The following is a 16,170-nucleotide window of genomic DNA, read 5'->3' on the forward strand; positions in this document are numbered from 1 at the left end:
TCTAATGTATTATGGCCCAATGAATTTTGATTTGAAAGCACTTTTAAGATGTGCCCTAGGTTTTGTTTACTGTATTAAAAGTTAATGTGAACACAAATTATTTCTCTGTTGTTCTGTGATGAGATGTTCCACCGATATTCTGTTAGCTGAATGTCCAGGTACCCATGGTAGAATTTGGATGTGTTCTGCCGCTGTCCTGATTGACACATATCCTCTAGCCAGTAACAGGAGAAATCATCCTCTCCACTGCGGTTTAAATTTCTATCCTTCACACAGATTGGTCACAGAAAGGTGAATTAACAAAGTAATTGATTAGTTTTAAAACACTGATGCAGCCTGAAAATGTAAATGTGCTATAAAATTCATTTTTGTTTAAAATGAATATCTTTTTTAGTTCATTTTACTGTAAGAAGTGTATTGGAGAAATACACATATTTGACTGTGTCATATTTCAGAGATACAAAATTCGCTGATTCTGAGTAAGATGGCTGCTCCCAGTCCGAGGTCGTAATTCTATGCAAGATATAATTCTCATTATCTTTGATTCACTGTACTTGTTTTCCTCTAAATATACGTTTTGCTTTTGATCATAGTCAAGTGAGGGCTTTTTCATCTTCAGCATTAAGAGAAATTAATATGTACTAACTTTAACAAATTGACGTTAAGAGCTGCCATAAATTGGACTGGATGGATATTCAGTTTGGTTTTGCAAATGAACTTGACAAATAAAAAAACTCAGAATCTGCCTGTATGCGATTGTGTAATAGAATTGGAACAAAGAATGAACTGTAACCAAAGTTCAAGTACATTAATTGAGATTTGTCTTCCCCACAGACAGCCGCAAAACAAAGAAACCCCTCCACACATCACGACCATCAGAGGTGCGAAAAAAAAACAAATTGCGCAAACAACACATAAAACATTAAACATCAAACTGTAGAGTCCCCAAAAGTGAGACCACAGCCATGAGCTTTTGATGCGAGTAAAGCCAATGCAGGAGCCAAGTTAGTCAGTTTAGTGCTGTGTTGCTGGCTGCAGACCTTGATCAAATCGTGCAAATCGTCAAGCTGGTTCAGCACTGAGGACATTAACCATCAAACTGCAGCTGAAAGTGAATCCATAGCCCCGAACCACAAGCCTCCAAGGTGATGGAACCTTGCAGTGTGGGATGCAAGACTCCTGCACCTTCCACTGGCAGCAGCAAGAGGGAGACTGGTCAAACCCCGGCAGACAGCACTAAATACCCTTTCATTTTCCACTCTGGTCCTCGTCGATTTTAATTTTGCTCGGCGTTTTAATCAGCACAGAATTAATAGAGCTGACCACAGGTTCGTATTCCGGCATTCAGAATCGATGCAACATACCCCCAGTGACGGCCATATCTGCACCCTGCTCCGAATCCCCCAGGAAATCACAGTGTACCAGATCATCATTCAGCTCAAAAATACCTTCCTAAAAGGGAAATACGGGCTTCAATCAATCCCAGTTCAGAAGAACAAGCGTATCTAGTAGTTTTGTAAGCTGTCTGCAAGATGTCGCCGTCAGTCACTAGCGCCATCTTGCCAGTCAGTCCAAGACCACTGTTGAGGGAAACTACATCCCTTCATATTTTGTGTTACATTATTGAGGGAAACACATTCATGTTTTGTTTCATGGCAAATAAGCAAGTTTTTGTTACGTTGTGTTCTGTAACACCTTGTTTGCTTTTGATCCAATTCTATTCATTCTAATTAGAGGGAAATTGAACCAACGGAGTTATCAGTGTATGTTTTCTGTCATTGATCATGATTACTGTGAGGAATAGCATTTTAAAAAGGGCTTAGTATTGCCATTATTATTGGAAGTGGAATAGTGTGCCTAATATAGATTGCATTAAAAGCAACTAATTGATGTTATCAGCGTGATGTGTCATCAGATGCTATTAGCACTGGAATGACCTCGGTGACCTTTGTCATTTAGAGAATCACAGAACTAGATGCCACTCTGATGCTAAATGCTGGCTTAATTTGTTTATATCCTTTTAGTACTCTCCCAGCCATGGTATTTGTAGCAGCAGTTTTCAGCCAATTTTGAAACAAGAAAGCAGAAGGTTAAATCATAAGAAATTGGAGCCATTCAGCCCATCTAGTCTGCTCTGCCATTAGATCATGGCTAATTTATTTTCCATCTCAACCCTATTCTCCTGCCTTTTCCCATAACCTTTGATACTCTGACTAATCAGGAGCCTATTAACCCCTGTTTTAAATGTACCCAATGACCTAGTCTCCACAGCTGTCTGTGGCAATGAATTCCTCAGATTTACTACCCTCTGGCTAAAGAAATTCCTCCTCATCTCTGTTCTAAATGGATATCCCTCTGTTCTGAGTCTAGACTCTCTCACTGTAGGTAACATCCTCTCCATGTCCACTCTCGCTGGGCCTTTCAGTATTCAGTAGGTTTTAATGTGATTCCCCCCTCATTGTCATGACATGTGCCAGAGTTTCGACACTCTTACTCTCTGAAGTATGGATAGGTGGCACAGCTCCTTTAAAGATTCAGGCTGCCCTGCTAATTGGTGGCCATATTTTGGTGCCAGGATTTCAAATATTTAAAGAGCACCCAAAGTGAGGTTCAGTGTTCATCCGTCAGCTCTACTTTGAATTCTCATGCAGTATCAAGTTTAGAACCCTGTCTTTATTTCAGTCTCGCGTCATGTCTTGATTCTAGTCTCGGGTACATCACTTGGGTCCTAATCATGCAACACACATCAAAGTTGCTGGTGAACGCAGCAGGCCAGGCAGCATCTCTAGGAAGAGGTACAGTCGACGTTTCAGGCTGAGACCCTTCGTCAGGACTAACTGAAAGAAGAGCTAGTAAGAGATTTGAAAGTGGGAGGGGGGAGGGGGAGATCCAAAATGATAGGAGAAGACAGGAGGGGGAGGGATGGAGCCAAGAGCTGGACAGGTGATTGGCAAAAGGGATATGAGAGGATCATGGGACAGGAGGCCCAGGGAGAAGGAAAAGGGGGAGGGGGAGGGGGGAACCCAAAGGATGGGCAAGGGGTATAGTCAGAGAGACAGAAGGAGAAAAAGGAGAGTGAGAGAAAGAATGTGTGTATAAAAATAAATAACGGATGGGGTACGAGGGGGAGGTGGGGCATTAGCGGAAGTTAGAGAAGTCAGTGTTCATGCCATCAAGTTGGAGGCTACCCAGATGGAATATAAGGTGTTGTTCCTCAAACCTGAGTGTGGCTTCATCTTTACAGTAGAGGAGGCCGTGGATAGGCATATCAGAATGGGAATGGGATGTGGAATTAAAATGTGTAGCCACTGGGAGATCCTGCTTTCTCTGGCGGACAGAGCGTAGGTGTTCAGCAAAGCTGTCTCCCAGTCTGCGTCGAGTCTCGCCAATATATAGAAGGCCACATCGGGAGCACTGGACGCAGTATATCACCCCAGCCGACTCACGGGTGAAGTGTCGCCTCCAACTTTGATGTGTGTTGCTTGAGTTTCCAGCATCTGCAGAATTCCTCGTGTTTGGGTCCTAATCATCCTCACTTGGGTCTGTCATCACACTGTTTCTTCTAAACTCTAGCAAGTACAGATTCAGAGCCATTCAAACACTCCTCATACGTTAATCCTTTCATTCCCTGAATCATTCTCATGAAGGTCTCCTCTGGACCTTCTCCAATGCCAGCACGTCTTTTCCTAGAATAAGAGCCCAAAACTGCTCATTATACTCTCAGTGCGGTTTAACCAATGGTGTACAAATCCTGAGTGTTGCATCCTTGCTTTTATATTCTAGTCTTCTTGAAATGATGCTAACTTTACATTTGCCTTCCTTACCACCGACTCAACCTGCAAGTTAATCTTTAGGGAATCCTGCACAAGGACTCCCAAGTCCGTGTAGAAAATAGTCTACACCTTTTAATTAGACTGGAATCAAACTAGCTCAGTGGAGTCCGGAAGGTTAATTAATCCTTCCGTTTGGAATAACATCTGCCTTAGCTATGAAGTGGATACTGCTGCAGATTAAGAGACGCCTTTCTGTTCAAAGATGATTGAGGTTATCCAGAGTGTGGATGGTCCTTTTTAAGAAACTTGGCCGTATCATTTTTATGTAGAGCTTGCAAATCAGTTTAGATCAATACTTCAACAGAATATCAAGAAAGAGGGCTTTGAATTGCAGTTACATCTTTTACAGGAGATGCTTCACAGTCAGTAGACTGGAGAAGATTTTTCAGTATAAATTGGCTGCTGCACCATCTATACATATATTAGAGACAATAACAGCTTGTCCTTCATTTTTAGGATCAACTCCAAATTGACAGACAATGGTGCCAGTCAGAATTCACTGAAAGGCACACACCTTTTAATGGCAGTGATCCTTCCTTAAACCTGCTGTTGTTCGGCCCAGCCAGAACGTGAATCATACCAGTTCACCACCCCGCCCCCCCACCCCTTTGCCAAGCAAGCCAATCTGATATCCAAATAGGAAGGGGCCCAGGATGGACACATTTTTGCGCACCTTTCCGTCAGTGGCTTTCCAGATTCAGGCAATGGAAGAAGCTGAGAAGACCCGTCAGGGGACTCTCTACGCTGCTCCGCCAAATACTGCCCCTCACATTCTCCTGACTTTATGCTCAGCAGATCGGCTTGTCAGTTCATTTGATAGTCCAGTTCACTAGCAACTGTTAACGCTGCCGATAGTAGTTGATTGGAAGTCTCACTTCTAAATTTATCATCCTTGTTTTCAAACTGCTCCTTTATAAAATCCCCTGCTAATCTTTGTGACCCCTCCCAACATCACGGCACTACTCCATTTTAGACCCAGCACATCTCATTCCTCTACCATTGGTTTGATGGCACTCTTAGTGCACTGCTGGGGCTATATTTTTCAGCACTTTGCCTCTTATCCCTTTCTTTGCAGCTGTGTACAGTTTCTGGTTGGGTTGCATCTCTATGCAATGTGTGTTCAGCTGCACAATACCTCCTCTGGCAAAGAGAATCACCTACAATTACCCGAAGCTTCTGAACCCTTTGATCTTTTACTTCCTGCTTCTGCAGGTGGTGGATCTGAGAGTTAATCACTGATTACCAAAGACAGCTTTGTAGCAGAGTGAAATAAAGCTGTGTTTCTGTAGCATGTACTGCAAGTGGCAGACATTACTCCCTAATACTAGTTTTGGCTGCAGTTCAATTGACTTAATATACACTGCAATGCAGGGAGAGGCATATTTAATTCTATTGTAGGCAATTGGATGACAGTTGAGTCAATATTTGACTGATTTTTTATAGTCTGAACTATAGCTTTCAAAACTGGGGCTGAATTATTTGTGCACATCAGAGGTTTGACATCCAGTATTGACAATATACGCAACAATATAGAGAGAGGCATATTTAATTCAATTATAAACAACTGGAGGATTGTTCAGCCACTATTTAAATGATTTTTATAGTCTGAAGTATAGATTTCAAAACAGTGGCTAAGTTATTTGTGCAGAGCAGAGGTTTGATGACCAGTTGATCAATTTGTATGTTTAGTGCTTTGTTAGTTGTGCCTGTTTCATGCTGCCACTGCAGTGTATACTGAAGCATTACCAAGGCAGCTCCTTCCAGCAGTAGAGACGACTACTAATATGTCATGAATCACCATTTTCCGATAACTTTGGTGTTTTGTCTTCTCTTCGTACAGTTGAAATTGAGTGCTATTTTAGAGGTTGGGATTTCTGTAACTATTACTAGTTTCAGTAGTCCCAACCTAGGTCAGTGTGTAGCATTCCTGTCTCTGTTAATATGTCTAAGCAAAAAAAAATTACAAATGTCTAAACCTAACCCAAAATGTAATTTTACTGGGGCTACACTTAGGGTACTTTTATTTTGGTCCTGTCGTTTAAGAAATATATACTAACATTGGAGGCAGTTTGAAAAACATATACATAAAACATAGAACAGTACAGTACATTACAGGCCCTTCGGCGCACAATGTTGTACCGACCCTCAAACCCTGCCTCCCATATACCCCCCCCACCTTAAATTCCTCCATATACCTGTCTAGTAGGCTCTTAAACTTCACTAGTGTATCTGCCTCCACCACTGACTCAGGCAGTGCATTCCACGCACCAACCACTCTCTGAGTAAAAAACCTTCCTCTAATATCCCCCTTGAACTTCCCACCCCTTACCTTAAAGCCATGTCCTCTTGTATTGAGCAGTGGTGCCCTAGGGAAGAGGCGCTGGCTACCCACTCTATCTATTCCTCTTATTATCTTGTACATCTCTATCATGTCTCCTCTCATCCTCCTCTCCAAGGAGTAAAGCCCTAGCTCCCTTAATCTCTGATCATAGTCCATACTGTCTAAACCAGGCAGCATCCTGGTAAATCTCCTCTGTACCCTTTCCAATGCTTCCACATCCTTCCTATAGTGAGACAACCAGAACTGGATACAGTACTCCAAGTGTGGCCTAACCAGAGTTTTATAGAGCTGCATCATTACCTCGCGACTCTTAAACTCTATCCCTCAACTTATGAAAGCTAACACCCCATAAGCTTTCTTAGCTACCCTATCTACCTGTGAGGCAACTTTCAGGGATCTGTGGACATGTACCCCCAGATCCCTCTGCTTCTCCACACTACTAAGTATCCTGCCATTTACTTTGTACTCTGCCTTGGAGTTTGTCCTTCCAAAGTGTACCACCTCACACTTCTAGAATATGGTTGTCTGATAATGAATGACTAGAAACAATAAATTATAACTATGGTCTTTGAAGTCTGGAAGAATAACTAGTAAACTTATTGACACACGTAAGGTGCTGAGGGGATATGTGGGCCCCTTATCTAAGAAAGGATGTGCTGGCATTGGAGAGGGGCCAGAAGAAGTTTAGGAGAATGATCGCATGAATGAAAGGGATATATGAAGGAGTGCTTGCAGTCTCTGGGCCTCACTGGAATTTAGAAAAATGAGGAGAGATCTCATTGAAATTGCCCACATGGGGTGGACGTGGAGAGGATGTTTCCAATAGTGGGACAGTCTAGGACCAGGGGGCACAGCCTCAGTGCTCAGGGACGTCCTTTTAGAACGGAGATGAAGAGGTTTTTCTTTGGTCGGAGGGTGGTGAAATTGTGGAGTTTATTGTCACAAGCAACTGTAGAAGTTATAAGTATATTTAAAGTGAAGTTTGATAGGGGATTAGTAAAGGCGTCAAATACTATAGGGAAGGAGGAGAATGAGGAAAATAGATCAGCCATGATCGAATGGTGGATCAAACTCAATGAGGCAAATAACCCAATTCTGCTCCTATGTCTTATGTTCAATTGTTTCTGCTAGTGAGAGACTGTTGAACAAGGGGACGCAGGAAAAACATTAGGGGTCAAATATTTAAAATTGAGGTGTGTGGGAACTTTTCACCAAGGGTGATAAATCTCTGGAATTCTCTACCCAAAGGGCCATAGATCATTAGGGTTAGTTAAAGAGAAATGGACATATTTTTGAGAGATCTGGGAATTGAGGGCTGTGGGAACAGAAGCAGAAGTGGAGGTGAGGCCTTTTGGGGGGAGGGGTTGAAATCATACATGATCAGATTGAGTACTGGGGTAGGCTTGAAGGGCTGAGTGGTTTTCTCCTGCATTTGTTTATTGTGTCCTCGTTTATCAAAAGTGCTGACCTCAGCATGGCACTGCCAGATGTGCCTCCTGTCTGCCTTCTGAAGTGGATGTAGAAGTTCCATTGCAGAATTTGAAGATTTGGAGACTTTCCCCACTGTGTAGGCCAGCATTATCCATCAGTCAGTGTTACTGACGCATGAGCTGGTCATTGTCGTGAACCCTTAATGTGTACATTCGAGCAGCAGCTGTACATTAAAAAATTACTTGATTGCGAGTTTGAAACCTAATGAGGTTGTGAAAAATGCTGTAAAGTGCCAGCTTTCCTTTATAAATCGCTGAACAAACCCACATATTTTTCTTCAGGTCTTTGCTCTTACACTTGATGTCTCTTTATGTTTTGAATTCTAATGTACAGTATGTTGTTGTCCATTTGTACATCAGGTTCCTAACACCAGAGCCCCTAGTGGCAGAATTTTGTAGTACCATCATTCCTTTCCTAAAGACCTGCAATATTTTCCAACAGATATTGTACCAAGATACAGTGAACTGCTTGATTTGTCGTACAGATCAAATGATCGCACTGTAGAGGTAGAATAAGGTAAAACAGTAATAATGCAGAATAAATTCTAAAAGCTACCAGAAAAGTACAGTGCAGGTAAACAATAAAGTGGAAAATCTTAACCAGGTAGATTGTGAGGCTTATTGTAAAAGAGTCTGATAACAGTGGGATAGAAGATGCCCTTGAGTGCTTTCAATATTTTGCACCTTCTGCCCAGTGGGAGAGGGAAGACTGTTACATCCATGATGGTGACTATAAATTCAGGTGCAGTGGAGGCCTGTCAGAGTGGGTGGTGACATATCCAATTCCCTTCTGTTCAGAACAGGCATGGAACATGCATATTGATTCCCTTTTGAAATGCAGAATTTCTTTCCATGTATTTCTAGCCAATGCATTCCTGATCACCATAATTCACTGTGTAAGACAACGCAGCAGGTTGGAGATTTGAGCAGCGCCCAATCAGAGATCAGAAACCTGAGAGGACGTAGTTCACTCAGGTTCGACGATTGAGTAGAAAAAGCAGCAATTTAGTGCTTTGAGCAGCGGCCAATCAGCGTTCGGGATTGATTGGCAAGAACAAATTAAAGTAAGGCAGGGGCAAGCAGAGCAGCCATTGTTGGAGTGGACAGAGTTTAGGGTGGGCATTTTGAGGCCTTAGCTCTTCGAGGCTTCAGCTGAGAGAATGTAAAAAAGTTGTACACACACACACACACGCGCGCGTGCTCTCGCTCTCACTCTCTCACTCACACACACACACAGAATTTCTTGTTCTTCCTCCTTTATATTTGCTCAGTTAGAACAGTAGAGATGCCAGGCAGGACGTGGGAAGGTAGAGAGACCTCCAGTGTCCCTGGTGACTACACCTGCAGGAAGTGCCTCCAGCTGCAACTTCTAACACTCCGTATTAAGGAGTTGGAGCTGGACCTGGATGAACTCCCAGTCATTCAGGAGGCCGAGGGGTGATAGATAGGACATTTAGAGAGGTAGTTGCATCCAGAGTGCAGGACAAAGGAAACAGTGTGACAGGAAGTGAAAAGGGGCAGCCAGTGCAGGGTACCCCAGTGGCCATCCCCCTCACAACCCACTTAGGCTACTGTGGGTCGTGTAGCAGGGAAAAGTCACAGCGATCAAGTCTTAGGCGCTGAGTCTGCCTCTGTGACTCAGAAGAAAAGATGGGGAGAAGAGGCGAGCTGTTTTCATAATTAGGGGGGCAGAAAGGATGAAATCATTGGACGGTTATGTTGCCTTCTGGGTGCCAGGGTCCAGGACATCTTGGATCAAGTCCTCAGCATTCTAAGTGGAGGGTGAACAGCCTGAAGTTGTGGTTCATGTAGGTACCAGTGACATGGGTAGGAAGAGTGACGAAGTTCTGCAAATTGAGTTCAGGGATTAGGTGCTAAATTAAAGGGCAGGATGTCCAGGGTTGTGATCTCAGGATTGCCACATGCTAGTGAGGCTAGAGCTAGGAAGATTATACAGTTTAACACATGACCAAGGAATTGGTGTAGGAGGGAGGGCATTAGGCTCCCTTCCAGGGTAGGTGGGACCTGTGCAGAAGAGATGGTTTGCACACAAGCGGGAGAAGGACTAAAATCCTAGTGGGAAAATTTGCTAGTACTGCACGGAGGGGTTTAACCTAGAGTTGCAGGGGGATGGGAATTAGAGTACCAGAACAGTTAACGGAGAGGTTGTGGATGCAGGTGTCGTTCAGACCTCAAACAAAATCGGGAACCAAAAGGTTAAGCTTGGTGCGACTGATGTCCTAAGCAGCACATATTTCAATGCAAGAAATATCGTGGGAAAGGCAGATGAGCTCAGGGCATGGATCAACACCTGGAATTATGATATTGTAGCCATTAATGAGACTTGGTTGCAGGAGGGGCAGGACTGGCAGCTCAATATTCTGGGGTTCCATTGTCTTAGGTGTAACAGTGTGGGAGGAATTAAGGGAGGTGGGCTGGCGTTACTAGTCAGGGTAAATGTCACAACAGTGCACAGTCAGGGCAGACTGGAGAACTCATCTGGTGCAGAAATGAGGAATAAGAAAGGAATGACCATATTGATGGGGCTATATTGCAGACCACCCAGCAGTCTGAGGGATTTAGAGGAACAAATTTGCAGAAAGTTTCAGACTGCTGCAAGAAACATAAAGTTGTTATAGTAGGTGATTTTAAGTTTCCACATATTGACTGGGACTCCCATACTGTAAAAGGACTGGATTGGATAGAGTTTGTCAAATGTGTTTAGTAAAGTTTCCTTAACCAGTACGTAGAGCATGCGATATTTGATCTGCTATTACGGAATAAAACAGGGCAGGTGAGAGAAGTTTGTGTAGGAGAACACTTTGCATCTAATGATCACGATGTCATTAAATATGCAAAAAGACAGGTCTGGTCCACAGTTGAGGTTCTAAATTGGAGGAAAGCCGACTTAGCCAAACCTGCAAGTGTGGATTGGGACAGGCTGTTTTCTGGCAAAAGTGTACTTGGTGAGTGGGGGCTTTCAAAAGTGAATTTTTGAGAGTACAAAGCTTGTATGTGCCTTTTAGACTAAAAGGTAAAGATACCAGGTATAGGGAAACTTGGTTTTCAAGAGATATTGAGGCCCTGATTAAGAAAAGGAGGTGCATAGCCAGTATAGGCAGGTAAGAACAGTCCTGCCAAAAGGTTTTGGCCTGAGACGTCGTCTGTACTCTTTTACTAGATGCTGCCTGGCCTGCTGAGTTCCTCCAGCATTTTGTGTGTGTTGTAAGGATAGTCAGCATGGCTTCATGCGTGGTAGGTCATGTCTAACCAATCTTTCAGGAGTTTTTCAGGAAGTTACCAGGAAAGTTCATGAGGGCAAGGCAGTGGGTGTTGTCTACAGGGACTTCAGCAAGGCATTTGACAAGGTCCCACATGGGATATTGGCCAAGAAGGTTCAGTCACTCGGCATTTAAGATTAGGTAGTAAATTGTATTAAATTTTGGCTTTGTGGGAGAAGACAGAGAGTGGTAGCAGAAGGTTGCCTCTGTGACTGGTGGAACGTAGCAGGGATCGGTGCTAGGTCCATTGTTGTTTGTCATCTGTATTAATGATCTTGATGATAATGTGATTAACTGGATCAGCAAAATTGTGGTTGACACCAAGATTGGGGATGTAGTGGACAGAGAGGAAGGCTATCATGGCTTGCAGAGGGATCTGTGTCAGCTGGAAAAATGGGTTGAAAAATGGCAAATGGGATTTAATGCGGACAAATGCAATGTGTTGCACTTTGGTACGACCAATCAGGGTAGGTTTTATATAGTGAACGATAGGAAATTGAGGAGTGTGGTAGAACGAAGGGATCTGGGTATACAGGTCCATAATTCATTGAAGGTAGCATCACAGGTAGATAGGGTCATAAATAAAGCTTTTGGCACATTGACCTTCATAAATCAAAGTACTGAGTACGGGAGATGGGATGTTATGTTGAAGTTATATGAGACATTGGTGAGGCATAATTAGGAGTATTGTTTGCAGTTTTGGTCACCTACCTACAGGAAAGATGTAAATAAGGTTGAAAGGGTACAGAGAAAATTTACAAGGATGTTGCTAGGTCAGAAAGACCTGAGTTATAAGGAAAGATTGAATAGGTTAGGACTTTATTCCTTGGAACACAAAACATTTGACAGGTATACAAAATTATGAGGGATGTACGTAAGGTAAATGCAAGCAGGCTTTTTCCACTGATGTTGGGTGGGGCTTCAACCAGAGGTCATGGGTTAAGGGTGAAAGGTGAACATTTTAAGAGGAAACTTGAGGGGAAACTTCAGTCAGAGAATCATGAGAGTGTGGAATGAGCTCCACACCAATGGAGCATGCGAGCTTGATGTCAACATTTAAGTGAAGTTTGGATGGGTATGTGGATGGTAGGGGTATGGAGGGCTATCGTCCTGGTGCAGGTCGATGGGAGTAGGCAGTTTAAGTGGTTTCGGCATGGACTAGATGGGCCGAGTGGTCTGTTTCTGTGCACTACTTTTATTTGATCGTATGACTCTAGAAGTTCCCTACTGTTAAGCAATTGCTTAAATCTGTGTGTTGTTTAAAATAAAACCAGAAAATGCTAGAAATACTCTACAGGCCAGGCTGCATTGGGAAAAGAAACACTACTTAATGGTCAATGATCCTTTGTCAGACAGGGAAGCTTGCTAAGCTGCTGAGAAGGTGGGGTGGAGGGGATGTTTCCCATGGGGTAAAATTGGGCTGAGCATGGGATCAATGCTGGAGTCTGCAGCAAAACAAAAACTGGGTCGAGCTGCTGATAGACCTCTGCGGGTCAGACAGGATTTGAGGACGGAAATGGGCAGTTAGTATTTCAGAATGAGATCCCTCCTCTGGACTGAAAAATTGAGTCCAGAAAGTTATGATATTTATGTCTTGACCAAAGTTGAGGTGGCGTTCCGCAAGTTTCTGTTGTGCCTGCTGTAACAGTGCAGGAGGGTACAGACCAACAGGTCAGAGTGGAGGTGGGTTGGAGAATTAAAGCAGCTTCTCCAGACTGAACTGCTGGGTATCTCTTTTGCTCTGCATTTCCCAACTTCTACGTCCCTTTGTCTTTATTCCTTTTTGGTTACGTTGCCATTCCTAACTTCCCCTTCACTCATTCATCAAATGACCTTGCTGCTCACTACGTCATGGCATTAGGGCAGCAATGAAGGACCTCCATCTTTGTCTGTCCTTGGCCATCTTCTATACCATCTGCACACAGATTGTTATCTTCATTGCTGTTTCCATAAAAGTTTTGTTTGACCAGTCAGGGTTGTTAGTCCTGAGCTCAACCCTTAACCTGGAGCACTGGTTGACCACTCTTAGTCTGTCCTCTACCCTTTGACCTGTTTGGTATGGGTGACCCTAACAAGAGTCAAAGCACAAGGCCCTGACCCTGGACAAACATGGCTCTCTGGGTCATTAATGCACGCAAGCTTCCAAACCACAACAAGGTGTGGTCCTCTTGGAGGACCAAATAACATTGTTTATAGCTTATTCCCATGCTCAGCCTGGACTTACCCCATCAGAGATATTCCCTCTTCCATCAATCTGTATGCAGCTTCATAAGCTTCTTTGTCTCCTTCCCAGTTCTGATGAAAGGTCTTTGACCCGAAATGTTAGCTCAGTTTCCCTTCCTACCAGTGCAGCCCAACCTGCTGAGTATTTTCATGCGTATGCTACTCACCGGCTTCTATAGTGGAAACATTGGAACAGAAATCTGTACACAGAGCAGTATTCTTGTGACAACGTTACATGTTTGAAATGTTACTGAGATTATTTCCATCTTGAATTGCAGCACTCCAGAAAATTGCTTGGACAATTCCAAGATCAAATCCCACCTGTGCCATTGATGTGCTGTCCACATCAGAACAGGTTGTACTATGTAGTTGTCAGTATAAGGGTGTTTTAGATCATTGTGAGGAAATTAGTTCTTGTAGGGCACCCATGCTGTAAAAGCAGGCTCCGTGAGCGAGTCCCTGTACAAGTCTAAGAACCCCACAGGGAATATCCCGTATTTATCTTCTCACCTTCTGCCTCTGCCCCAAACCTCACTGTCAACCCTCTCCCCCCTCCCCAGATGCACCTCCATACATGGCCCTTGCTTCCCACCACTATCCCCAACACACCTACTAAACCTTTCTCCTCCCTCAGTACCTGACCCTGTGCAAACCCATGTAGTACATTGCTTCATGGGCACTGCAATAGTGCAACACACAGAAGGAAAGATGTAAGGACCCTTCGGTCATGCTGGGTGTCCTGAGCCTCCAGCAGTTCTAGATTCAGCTGCAGCGTGGCCAGAGCCAAATTGCGCTTTGATGCACTGCAAAGTAAGCCTTTAGCATGCCCCTCCCCCGCCCTTAAGAAGAAAGTGGCCTTGAAATTCATTAACTACTCTAAATTCTGAATAGTTTTGAACACTTCTATTAAATCTCCTCTTCGTTTTCCGAGTCCTGAGAAGTGCAACCCAGTTCCTTCAATCTCCACTGGAGTGGGTATCTGAAATGTTGTATTTGGGAGGTTCTTACTAGTAATTTATTAATGTATTTGTTATGTTCAATAAACTGAGGTTATCAGTTGTCATCTTCTGCAGATTGGTTTTTTGTGCACTCTCAACCAGTCCTTCAGCATTGCTAGCACTGATCTGATTGTACGTAGCAAGTTCTGTCCAGAAAAAAATCCTTTGGCCTTCAGCTGAGCCAGTCCTCAAAGCTTATCTGTTAACAAAGCTGTCAGACTTCAAGCCAATAAGCACAAATTTACACTAAACATTTAGAATTTTAAGAGATTAGAAAATATATATATCAAGTCACTTTAATGAAAAGAAAATCTGAATATTCCAAGTCTTATCCCTATTCCTCCTCTTCTTTCAATAAGTGGGCTTGCTGTCCTGTACTTGATCTAAGCTGGCATGTTCAGTGGATTGATTTCCCTGTACAGTGTGTATAAAACTTATTCACATCCCCTTGGAAGTTTTCATGTTTTCTTGTTTTACAGCATTGAATTACAGAGAATTAATTTGGCTTTTTTGACACTGATTAACAGAAAATGATTCTTCTATGCCAAAGTGAAAACAGATCTCTATAAAGTGAATTAAATTAATTGCAAATATAAAACGCAAAATAAATTGATTGCATAAGTATTCACTGCCTTTAAAATGACATACCAAATCATCACTGGTGCAGCTTTAGAAGTCACGTAATTAGTTAAATAGAGTTCACTGTGTGCAGTCAAACTGTTTCAATTGATTGTAGTAAAAATACACCTGTATCTGGTGAGTCAGTATCCTGGCAAAAACTACACCATGAAGACAAAAGAACACTCCAGGCAACTCTGCAGAAAGGTTATTGAAAAGCACAAATTAGGAGATAGATACAAGAAAATTTCCAAGTCACTGATTATCCCCTGGAGTACAGTTAAGTCAGTCATCAAGAAATGGAAAGAATATGGCACAGCTGTAAATCTGCCAAGAGCAGGCCATCTTCAAAACCTGAATGTCCATGCAAGAAGGGGACTAGTGAGAGAGGCCACCAAGAGGCCTACGACAATTCTGGAGGAATTACAAGCTTCAGTGGTTGAGATGGGAGAGACTGCACATCCGACAATGTGTCCCGGGTGCTTCGCCCGTTGCAGCTTTATGGGAGAGTGGCAAAGAGAAAGCAACTGTTGGAAAAAACTCACATGAAATCTTGGCTAGATTTTGCCAGAAGGCATGTGGGAGACTCTGAAGTCAGCTGGAAGAAGGTTCTATTGTCTAATAAAACCAAAATTGATCTTTTTGACCATCAGACGGAACACTATGTTTGGCATAAGCCAAACAACGCACATCATCAAAAACACACCATCCCTACTGTGAAGCATGGTTGTGGTTGCACCATGCTGTGGGAATGTTTCATTGCAGTAGGTCCTGGCAGCCTTGTGAAGGTAGAAGGTAAAATGAATGCGCAAAGTACAGGGAAATTCTGGAGGAAAACCTGATGCAGTCTTCAAGAGAACTGCAACTTGGGAAAAAATTTGTTTTCCAGCAAGACAGTGACCCCAAGCATAAAGTCAAAGCTGCACAGGAATGGCTTAAAAACAACAAAGTTAATGTCCTGGGGAGGCCAAGTCAGAATCCAGACCGTAAGCCACTTCAGAATTTGTGGCTGGACTTGAAAAGGGCTGTTCCCTCACGATCCCCTTGCAATCTGACAGAGCTTGAGCAGTTTTGTAAAGAAGAATGGGGAAAAATTGCAGTGTCCAGACGTGCAAAGCTGATAGAGACCTATCCACACAGATTCAAGGCTGTAATTGCTGCCAAAGGTGCATCTACTAATTATTGACTTGAAGGGGTGAATATTTATGCAATCAATTATTTTGTGTTTAGATCACTTCATAGAGATCTGTTTTCACTTTGATACGAAATTCTGTTGATCGTGTCAAAAAAAGCCAAGTTAAATCCACCGTGATTCAATGTTGTAAAACAGTAAAACGTGAAATCTTCTGGGGGGGGGGGGTGGTTTGAATACTTTCTGTAGGCACT

At 43.1% G+C, this 16,170-nt stretch overlaps 1 protein-coding gene across 2 annotated transcripts in view; it reads left to right on the forward strand.

Annotated features, from left to right (window-relative positions):
- Positions 1-16,170, forward strand: part of LOC140191110 (sterile alpha motif domain-containing protein 1-like) — a 90,357-nt gene that overhangs the window by 66,818 nt on the left and 7,369 nt on the right. Inside the window, exon 5 of one of the 2 annotated variants that reach the window (XM_072248213.1) lies at positions 835-881. The exons of the other annotated variant lie outside the window; for it this stretch is intronic. Within the exon in view, the coding sequence (XP_072104314.1) occupies positions 835-881 (47 nt within the window). The remainder of the gene's footprint in view (positions 1-834; positions 882-16,170) is intronic. 2 annotated transcript variants of the gene reach the window in all.

The sequence above is a fragment of the Mobula birostris genome, chromosome 32 (assembly GCF_030028105.1).
Source record: "Mobula birostris isolate sMobBir1 chromosome 32, sMobBir1.hap1, whole genome shotgun sequence".
NCBI lineage: Eukaryota > Metazoa > Chordata > Chondrichthyes > Myliobatiformes > Myliobatidae > Mobula > Mobula birostris.